General features: G+C 43.3%; 1 protein-coding gene across 1 annotated transcript; it reads right to left on the bottom strand.

The window, feature by feature from the left end:
* Positions 1–702: 702 nt before the first annotated feature.
* On the bottom strand, positions 703–7,104 carry TIMM17A (translocase of inner mitochondrial membrane 17A). Its single transcript, XM_026063800.1, has 5 exons — positions 7,005–7,104; positions 5,768–5,831; positions 4,221–4,349; positions 3,706–3,816; positions 703–1,022 (listed from the first exon to the last, which is right to left on the bottom strand). Exons 1-5 carry the CDS (start codon positions 7,062–7,064, stop codon positions 952–954), a joined length of 435 nt encoding a protein of 144 aa, XP_025919585.1. The 5' UTR covers positions 7,065–7,104; the 3' UTR covers positions 703–951.
* Positions 7,105–11,262: the final 4,158 nt, after the last annotated feature.

Raw genomic sequence — 11,262 nt, 5'->3', positions numbered from 1 at the left:
TGTACTGACGCTTCTTTCCAGAGCAGCGGGAGGACAGGATCCAAGACGTCAGGGCAAGAGAGGCTGCAATGACAGCATGAATACAGGTAGAATTTGCTTCACCCCTCCGGCCCCACAGACCTCCGTATTTTTTCTCATCTCCTTTTGTTCTGGGCTCCTACGGCCATCTCCTCACTGAAGAGTTCAGGAGGGGAAGCTTTCTACGCTGTTCCCTTTGGGGCTTGTTGCGGGAGCCACAGTAAGCAGCAGCGGAGCTGAAGCCAAAGCTCCGGTCTCAGCACAGAATTACCAAGCTGCCGCCTCTTGCAAAGAGGGGCTCAGGGCCTTGGCAGTTTACAGGAAGGCCAGAAGTACGCTGCAGCCTGTGGATCCGCAACAGAGAGATTCTGCTTTAACTGAAGAACTTATTTTGCATGGCGATAATGTAGAAAACAGAAAAACGTGGAAAATATATTGCTGGAAGTAACTTTCACTGGCTTGCATATCCTCCCAATGATATTCGCCTCAGGAGTGTAAAACAGGACTGTATGTAGATGTATTCTTTGCCTTAAGCTGAAATCTGTGTTGCAACCTAAACCTCACAGAGAAGAGGCTAAACTCCAGATGCTTTCATCGTTGATGGTTAATGCCACAGCTCGGAGAAGACTCCAAAGAAATTCATTTCAGTCCACGTCCAAAGGATTACAAGACTCCATTTGGTCCTTGTCTTAAATCTCCATGTATTCTATCAGACACATATTAACATTACAGCAATGGAATCTATTACGAATAAATATATCGATCATCTTCCAAAAGTTCTCCTGTGCCGCTTTACACTGGAAAGCGCCGAAGGTCCTCTTGGCATAGTTTGTGTGAGAGCCTACAACTGGTGTTACAACATACCGCATCTTGGTCCTCCAGCATTTTAAATTACAGCTCACGTAACAATATGAACTAGCAGAATGAGGATAATCACTGGTATTGTCTGTAGTCGCCAAATGGAGAGGGCTGCAACTGGGAGGGGTCATCTGAAAACTGAGGGCCTGTGAAGAAGGCAATAGAAAAAAGGCGAATAAGAAATACAAAAAGACAAAAGATTCTTCATACTAAAAGCATGATATACATCCGCAGTTGTTTTTTTTTAATATAAATCCCTTCTGAAATTAATGAAGCCAATAACAAGACTTTACATTTGACTTTTTCATTCAGAGAATTTCAAGAGCTTTACGCATCAATAGTCTCACTCCAATAGGGAAGATATTTTTACTCCTTTATATATAGGGAGACGAGACAGAGCAGGGCGAGGTACACATTTTCAGTCCCCTAAAGGAGCTAGACACTTCTGCCTTACTGCCCTTCAGTTGAACTTGGGCACCTTGTAAAAGTCTGCCCACGGTAACTTGCCCGACAATAAAGAAAGCCGGTGGAACGGAACAAATGACTGTGGAGTCAGCTTCCCGACTCATCTTACTAACGTGCTGCTAGAGGGAAGCCGTACTTTTTACTGTACGCCAACTTGAGAGATTAAATTGTAACACTTGGATGATACCCTTTCACTAAAGAAGGTTATTTTAAAAATGTTTTTGTATTAAGATAAGAAATTACAATAATTTAGACTGCACAAAACACCAGTGAACAAACCTGAAAGAGGGATTCTATCGGGAATTAGCGGCTTAGTACTAGTCCTTTCTASACCAGTGTTTTTGTCTATATTCCTTCCAAAACAAGGTGGGGCAACTGAGGCTGGCACGTTACTTTGACGCGTACTATCCGAAGAGCGCACAGCACTACTGCAACCAGGGTGTTACAATAAACACAGCTGTATCTACACAGCTTTTATCAYAACACAACCACAGGTCAACCAGCTTTGCATATCCTGAGCCATCACACTTCCTATTTCCCCTCTCTGCATTCTGGAAAATATGGGTAAAAATATGGGAAAATATGGGAAAATCTCATCAAAAGAACACACACAAAGTGCATACACACAAAATGTAATACCATCAATGCAGAAGTCAGTACAGTCTAGGATTTCCCATCGCACTGAACTTTAAGAGGACTGGTCACTCTTACCGTATAAATATTAGAGAATACATATGAAAAGCACTCTCTCCTCAGCAAAACAGTTATGATTCAGTCTGGAAACATAACCAGACCCCTGTTTTTAGGCTGGAGGGACACCAGCAGCTAGGAATACCATTCCAGTATTTAGTATTTTGCATGGACAAGTATTTACGTAAGTTGTTACAGACCTGGCTAACTGAAGTCTCAGCTTGCATTTTACTTTAAGAAAAAAAAGCGGCTCCAGTTTTTGCAATGGTTTAAAAAAGAAAAACACCATCACCATGACGACTGCCCCTCTTTGAAATCTTTCATTTGTCTCTGCCTACCGATCCTTATCGCTTCATTTAAACCGGGGTCATCCGCACGTTTGCACAGAAACCATATCCAGCCTGCTGGAATAATCTGTCTTGCCCACAACCTGCTGCTCGCTATTCTCTCAAACCTGTTCTGTTCCCCACGATGCACCTGCTGACTAAAATACTTCYGCCCCCATGCGACAGGGTTGTGTGGATGTATGAGGGGACAAGGCAGAAGATTGATTGCACAGTCGTATCAGCACGTGGATACCAGGGACATCCCTGCTCTCTGTCAGGCAGGGTCCAGGCTCTCAGCGGCAAGTATCTGCAAGTCCCATCTGGGCTTGAGTCAGCAGGACGGGGTTGRGGTGTCTATTAACACCACCCACACCAGCGTATTTTGCTCAGATGAATCCCAAATTATCTTCTCCTTCTGCCGAAGCCCCAGAACTGACCCGCGTCCCACTGGGCCTTCAAAACCCTCGAGCACACCACGTTTCTACGCCTTTGCGCTGCTGCGTGCTAACCAATCTTGTCTGTCAGTTCAAGTATGCGCAGATTTCTCTAGAATCGTCATCCCACAGACAGAAAACTAGAAAACCTTTTGTGTCACCAGCCATGTGCAGCTCCTTCCTGCCTTTCTCCAACCTTATGAGCTGGCTTCCTCCTCCGGAGCAGCTTCTCTAAGCAACTGGCAGAGCAGATTTACTGCATTATAAGACTGATGCGTGGAAGAGGTACAGTACTAAAGACCACAGTCTTTGGGCCAGTTTGCATCCTTATGAATCACACACAGATACAAACAATGCTTGAACTAAACCTTCAGCATTTTTTCCCTGGGAATATATATAAGGAATTTCTATATATGCTATACAACCAAACAATTGGTTAGAGACACCATGTTAATGCCTACGAAGCTCATCAGCATCTTTTTTAGTTTAGGCGACAAGCTGAAACAGAGAGCACCACTGAACAGAAAGCTACTTGTAGGGCACCACACGTGCTTTGCGGTAGAATTGCTATCACCATACCTCTTTTGGATGCTTGAGTGTTTAAAAGAATGCTTGTTAAGTGGGGGAATAGAAAAAAATAAAAGATGTTGAAATGAAAGAGAARGAAGTGCACAGCAGGCAAATCCACACCTATAGTATTTATCTAGTCATTTTTTTAATAACTCAACTGTACATACACCTGGAGAACTGGACTCTAAAGATATAATGGAACATGATCTTAGAGATGCTGGAGTTTCAAAACTGGAAAARGACGTTTGCTTACTTTGTTTCCTCAAAATGGCTATTCTTCAGCGTGCACATTTTCAAATTGCATTATAAAAGCCTTGCAATACCATAATCTGATGGTTCCTTACCATTCGGAAACTGTGTGGATGCAAATCTTGTTAACAAAATACCGGCTCCTTCAATTAAAGCTAGGAGAATTCCTCCCATTGCAGCAGATCCAACCATGGCAACAGGTCCATCTAAAAATAAAAAGTACAAAACACATCMTTTTTTTCTTTTTTTTGATGCATTACTTGGCATATTATAGTTCTCTTTTTATAGTTATAATCTCTCCTATGAGCAGACTCAGAAGCAGCAATTTTGCATCCATTAAGCCTCATTAACATCACCAATAAAAGGATAATTACTAGGCAACTCCCCCCCCGCCTCAAGGAAACAAAAGAACACCGGTAATGTTTGAGAACGTAATTATTACTTTCATAAGCACAGGACAAAGGTTTAAGATTATCTTTCAATCTGCTGTGCTTATAAGGAAATTCCAGTCCAGATATCATATGCTTTTGCTTCACTGTAATGACAAGACCTGTACATTTAGAATATGGAACTTTTTCAATTAATATCTTCCTAGAGCTTCATTTCTTACTTCTCGCAGCTAATATGGCTCCAGTCAGGGCTCCACTTGTGATCGAATTCCACGGATCTTCTTTACCTCTCATTCTTACCATGCTGCAGTCAATCATGGAGAAGAGTCCTCCCCAGACAGCAAAGCTACCTATTAGAAAGTTGGAAAAAAAAAACAAAGAACAGTTTAGACAAAGCAGGCAAGCCAGCTATTGTTATACTGGAGCCATATAATAAAGAGATGGTGACATATTAGCACACTTGCTCTCAGACATGAAAGTATATTCAAACTCAGAAAGAACCAGACAAAGCCATCAACAAAACATGGGTTTAAAAAAAAAAAAATCTATATTGAGAAAAAACTTGCCCAATGACATACATACATACCTATATAAACCTCTAATTCCAATTAATAACAGAAAACTTGCCAAATATCAGTGATTATAATGGAACTTCCATCCTAATGAAGGTCCATTCACCCAGAGAACTTTCATATAGAAAAAACTGAAGTAATGTTTTAAACATATTTACTCACAGAGAATGAGGTACAGCAATTCAGCATCTTATCCTAATACTGTTTCTGGCATCTCAAGAGATTAGTATTGGTTGGTATCATATGCCAGACACAAAGAGAATGTGACAGTTTTCAGAACGCAAATTTTAAAGTGTCTTAATGCCTTTGAAAGCTTAATACTAGACAAAAATCATGCAGAAACAGGAGGGTGAATTCCTCTCTCTTTGCACAGTCACCATAGGCTGCAGCCACCACGTTCCCCTGCTCCGCATCACTCTCCCATTTTCTCCTTTTATAATATCATAATTCAATTTGCCTGTCAGAATAGCATAACGGGAAACGAGCAGCTCTTTGGGCACACTTCGATGCTGAACCACCTTTGAGAGGTCAGAATTTCATTTTGACTCAAGTCACAGTTTCGTGATTCTGAATTTTTTTACACATTCCACAAAAATGAGTGAACTTTACCTAGCTGACCACAGGGGAACTAGTCTAAAATCCTAACGAGTCAAATATCTTCATTTTAAAACAAATCCTCTCTCTCTCTCTCTAATGCGAGTTGATGGGAAACTAGGATATCCATTTTTTTTTCATTGTCCACAGTACCACTGAAGTTTGCAGGCCTGGGCTGCTTCCAGCAAAGGCAATTTGGCTGCCTTCCCTAGGCACCTGCAGTGCTCCTTGCTCTCAACAGTCTAAGCTCACTGCAAGAGCTGGACCTGGGCTAATCAGTCAACTCCGGACCGTGCGCACAGTGCACAGGCTCCCAGGCAGCTCTGCACAGGCCCGGTTCAAGTTCAAAGTCAAATTATTAACCCTGGGGCTTATCATCCCATGAATACAAGCACGTTTCTCCCAGACCTGAACTAGCTCTGGATGCAACAGAACCATATTTACGCGGTGTTTGGACTCACAAGCCCTGCTGAAACACAGCTGGCCTGCTGGAAAGCATCTCAGGCGCCTCTGCGCTGGTGCCACGTTATATTCCCATACTGGGTTATCTATCAACAGCCAACGGAAAGGTGACTGTAACTATGATACAAAATTACACTTACCTCCCAACTGCGGAGCTCTTGTTTTAATAGCTGTCAAACTTCCGCGCAGCCGGTGGTTTACACCCTGCAATAAACCAGAAATGACAGTTAGAATAAAACAGAGTGAAATCTTGCATGCAGTCTGACTGTATATAGCCAAAACCAGCCACAGGCCAGACATATTTCTGAGCATCCTCAACAGCTGTGGCCAGAAGCTGTTAGAAACGGTCATTTTAGACTGCATTTTACATATACATTGATATTTATCACATGCCCATAATACATGTGCAAATTACAGCCATCAGATATGACACTCAACTATTTAAATTCAAGGTTGGTTTGGTGGTGGTGGTATGGGGTTTTTATTTTTTCTGTTACTTTTTTTTTTTTTTTAAGGAACAAGACATTTAAAATAACACTTTTAGAAAAATAAGCGTATTATTTTTCATGTATATCATTTCTTCCTTTCTGATGTCCGGTTACTTCACCAAACTTGTGCACAGGACACCAGTGGAACAAACAGCAGCATCTAGGGTAGGTAACTGGTGCATGTAGCTGCAGTGAGGACACTGTCCATGGAGAGCAGGGAATCCACCCAGAAGAGTGCCATGGGACTGCACTAGAGGGAAACTGCATACTATAATATTACATTTCTATGAGCATTTTATCTGCTTTAGTTATAAGCAACTTCCCTAAGCTCAAACCAGCAGATACGAGAGGAAAAACAAGTGTTTTCTCCCTTTCACAACATTTCTCAGATACGCACGAAACAGATTTGTCCTATTTTTGCTGTGTGCCTTCCATAAGCAGGGAAAATAAATGCGACTGAGAAACGGGAAATGTTTTTTCTTCTCTRAGCTAGAAACAGCCAGGAGACAGATAATGCCAATTAAATTACTTTCTTTAATAACTGTCATTTCCATAAATCCACAAACAGGAGGAAAWTTGGCTTTAAGATCGAATCCAGAAAACTATAATCACTAACTTGCACTGTACACATCCAACCTCACCAGTTGTCCCACATTAAGGCATTGCTGCCGGTCAGCTAGAGTTCATCCAAGACCCCACAGAATTATTACCGCATATTTTCCACAGATTTAGACTCCTGGTTTCGATTTATGGCATGCAGGTCATTCATTATTCCTGCTCAACACACAAAGATTTCTTCTCTTTCACCTTCCCGCAGCAAGTTTCACCGTTGAGGGAAAAAGAAAGCAGGATTGCACTCTTAATGCACTCGTCAAACTGTTCTACTTACCACTGGGGAATTTCTGAACCCCTTGATAGCTTGRAAGATGCCACCTCCTATGGCTCCCATTGTGAAAGCGCCTCCACAGTCATCTACTATCCTCCAGGGGCTGCAAAGAAAAACAAACATTAAAACGCTAAAATGCATGTTAAAATGCGCAAGTCACTGTAACGGATCCAGCATTCACACATCCAATGTATTCAAGCTGGAAATTTACCACCAGAATGAATGTCGCAGCATCCAAAAATGGAGTGAAAAATCAAAACTGCCAGCTGCAGTGTCTCACATCCAGCTTGGCGAACAGACATCAACAAAAGGCAAGCACAGGAAATATTATAGCAAAACAAACTCGACTTTCACCAAGAGTCTAACAACTTGTCTCCCTAGAACGGTAAACATCAAATCGAGCAAAGAATTACTTGAACTCCTCACACAAGATACAGAAATGTGCTTCCACCATGGAAAACCTATTCAGAATTCCAGCTAATAATCAGCTCAGCTCTACTTGCGCAATCTAAATAACTAATTGAATTCATTGTTCTCATTCTTGTCTGAACCTACAGAAAACTTAGGTGGCCAAATGCACACAAGACTTGGTTCGCAGCTAGCGTAAAACTCTGCGGTCCTGAATTGCTCATATTTTTCATTAGTTCTGGTTATTTAAAAGGGAGGCTTCAAAGTCATCTTTTGTGAAACTGAGAAGGTTCTTTTTCTTGCATCCTGGATCTCTGAAGTTCATTAAAACAGAAACACAGGAACGCTCACACAGATCTATCTAGAGGTCCAAAAGGCCAGGATTCCTGCCTCCAGCAACAGGGGGCAACTGAATGTTTCGGAACTGCATGAAAAGCTTTGCGACGGAGAGAATACCTCCCTCGTGGCAAACGCTTTCGACAACAGTGAGATGAGCTTTAATTTGGGGTTCACCAACCCCTTGGAAAACGTTGCCAGGCGCTAGAACCTTGTAATTCTCTGTCGCTAAACTGAACTTCCGAAGCTAGGCGAGCACTAACCAGCAATTACCTCTGCTGCCACTGCTGCTAATTTCAAAGCAGGCGCACTAACAAAAGTTATTTTGATTCTTTCATCTGGTATCTAAATATTTACTAGCAGATTACAACTTCTGCACTAGCAATAACCAACAACCTACCAAAAACTAGACCACAATAACACGTGCGTTCACAAAACTGAACGGTACGGCAAGCTCGATGTCCACGTCGTTCTCTTGCGATTAGAACAATCGCAGACATGAATATTGATGTGTTTTTTTCAATCTCACTTTGAATTTAATGCTTCTGTTCTTGAGAACTCGCTATAGCATCCAGCTCCACCGTCATCACACACTCCTGCATGTGAGAACACATTTTCATTCATCAGTTTTGAATCTGCCACTTTTTCTTCACAGAACATGTTAATGCTCTTTCCCCTGGAAGCGGGGGAAAACATCATCTCCTTTCTCCAAACAACTTGTTGTACTGCATGATTTTGTCACAATTCTTTTTTTCTTCCTGCAAAAACTTCCAAAATTTTCAGTCTCTCCACCTAAACATCCTCCCAGGCTCTTTACTTATTTTCATGACCTATTTCTGGATCTCCCTAACGCTGCAGGCACTTTAATGGGATGGTCTAACCAGTCCTGCACACCTTCTAAATGAAGATAAATCACTTGTTTGGACACGTGACCTTATTTTGTTGCTTTACTTTTGCATCCTGGCATTACTCTCTTGTTCCGAATGCAGCAGCACCCCACCCAAACGTCATCACTGATCTTCCATGAAGACAACCACGGCCTGCTCCCAAGCTCATATCCGATTCAGAAACCGGGCAACAGTGAAAGGATTTAAAATTTTCCCACCACGGCATTTTTTTTTTTTACAGGTAGGGTATTTTTATTGCTCTACCTGTAATATGCTTTCATCTCCATTTCCTTACAAATTCTCTCTGGTTTTGACTGAATTAAAAAATAAAAATAAAAATAAATTAGCTCCATTTCATGTTTTATTGTCTTTCCACAAAGTCCCTTATTTTATATGTGTTAATGATTAGGAAAAGGTAACAAGTACAGAACTTTACAGGCACATTGTTGTCAGCAATGCCAAGAAGAAGAGCTACTGTGTCATTCTTTTCAGGGCGGGGAGGCATCTGTTTTCCGCATTTCCTATCCAGATTTGGATGCACTCTGTTATGAATAAAACATCTCATCACAACTCCCTTCCTGTATTAGCTTATTAGAATGATCTCGTTAAAAGGCTTTCTGAAAATATAAACAGATTACGCCAAGCCATCTTCCATTTACCCACAAGGTCAAAGAATTCCAATTTAGCAAAACGCGACTTTTTCACAGAGGGTTCAGTAATTAGACCTCAGCCATGAAATGATTTCCTAGATTTTTTTTTTCGCCCCATCTTAACTCTGCTTCAGATGTAAAGCAACAGGGGGTTCTTAATTTTGCTTTTAAACTGTCCTCCAAGCTTCTGCAGGAAGAGCTTTTAAATAAGAATATCTCTTTGATGTTTCATACCTAAGTTCCTTTGAACTCCTGCAGAGATGCTATACGTATCTGAAAACCGATATAAAAAACACACTACCGTCACTGGCAGTACTTCACATAAGTTATCAGAAGAAAATAAAATAGATGATTCCACTGTTTATTTGGCACTTACACAGATGCTTAATGTTACTGTTGCTTCGCTGATTTTATGGAGACCACTCACAACGGAGAAGTGACATACTCTCAGCTGCATGCAAGGTAAGGCAAGGTTCCCATAGTAATCCCAGCTCCTGATGGCAACCAAAAGCACCTGTGAATGGTTTCGGGACCAGGAGGGCTCAGGGTAAGGGACTTGCCAAGGCCAGAGCTTCATTTATGCTACCGAGCTTGGGAGCAGCTACACGCCAGCTCAACCACGCGTTATCAGCCAGCGTGGACACGTCCACACCGAGGATATCATACACCGCAGTAACGCACCCCGAGTGAACTGCAGTGACTGACAGCACAGCGAAATTAAAAATAAAAAAAATCTATGACTGTGAGTGAACAAGGGACCGTGGCAGCAGAGAGGATGTGTGTCCGATAGGCAGTGCCAGCAGGGTGAGAAAAGCCAGCTTTGACTCTGCGTCTTGGAGACAGCGCACGCCAGGACCCTCACTTAGATGGGCAAAGCGTAACTTCAAACCGCACAGGCCTGACGCTGTCACGACCGCGTGAAGACCCACGCTAAGGAAGGCAACCAAGATGCAGATTACAGCCAAATCAGACAGCATTGTCGTCCAAGGAGGTCACGTCCCAGAACGGGGGTGGTCACCGAAACCGGAACTCTGGGGGCGGGAGGGATGGGGAGAGAGCAGCAGCAAGCAGGACGAAATGCAAGCTGGGGGCCCAGATAACCATCCTACAGCTTAGCAGCAAAAGGTTGCCATCACATGATCTTATTAAGGTGAGAACAAGATCACCTGTAGCTCACAATGAGGAGGAAAAAGAAAAAAAAACACCAGATTTTTGCTAATATCCCAGACCTAGTGCTGTAGACTCAAGAAATGCAGACTTGAGGTTTATAAAGAAACTCAGAATGTGGCAATAGAGCATTTCCCAAAGTTTTGAGAAAAGTCTCATGAACAGGCACAAATAAATACTTGTAGAGAAAGACAGATCTCTGCATACTTACTTCTGAACCCAAGCTTCCATTTAAATGCTTTATTATCACAAATAAAACCTTTAAATAGTAACAAACACAGCTGTGAATGCTTGCCGAGACCCTGCTGAAAGCCGATGGGTCTTAAATGCTGCCAATTCATTAGCAAAGACACCCGTGGAGCCACGTGGGCAAATTTTTGCCTGGGTCCACGTTGATACCTTCCTGCTTAATAAAAGCGAGGGTAAGAGCGGCACAAGGCACCTCCCTGCCCCCGAGGGGCGCTTCGGAGGGTTCCGTGCAGGGCTGTGCTACTCGGGGAGCGCGTATATATTCACATGTGTGTTTATATAGGCATGAGGCACCACACGCTGGTACAGCGGAAGGGCCCGAGGGCCAGGCTCGCAGCCCAGCCCCGGGCTGCAGGTAGGCGCTGCTCGGCTCCTTCCTCCCAGCCGGCAGGGCCCCACCGCAGCTTCCCCCGCCGGTGCGGGGCTTTGGCTCCCCGACGCCAAACGGGCACCCGCCGAGCCGGAGGGGGAGGAGGCAGGTGCCCCGGCCGCCTCCCCGTGCCGAGCGGCGGCGGCCATGGCAGCGGCACCGCCAAGGTCACCCGCCGCCCGCGCGCCGCCGCC

This window comes from Apteryx rowi, unplaced genomic scaffold (assembly GCF_003343035.1).
Source record: "Apteryx rowi isolate R43461 unplaced genomic scaffold, aptRow1 scaffold_200, whole genome shotgun sequence".
In the NCBI taxonomy this organism is placed as follows: Eukaryota; Metazoa; Chordata; class Aves; order Apterygiformes; family Apterygidae; genus Apteryx; species Apteryx rowi.
The sequence above is the reverse complement of the archived record's forward strand: the minus strand, read 5'-3'. Positions and strand labels throughout refer to the sequence as shown.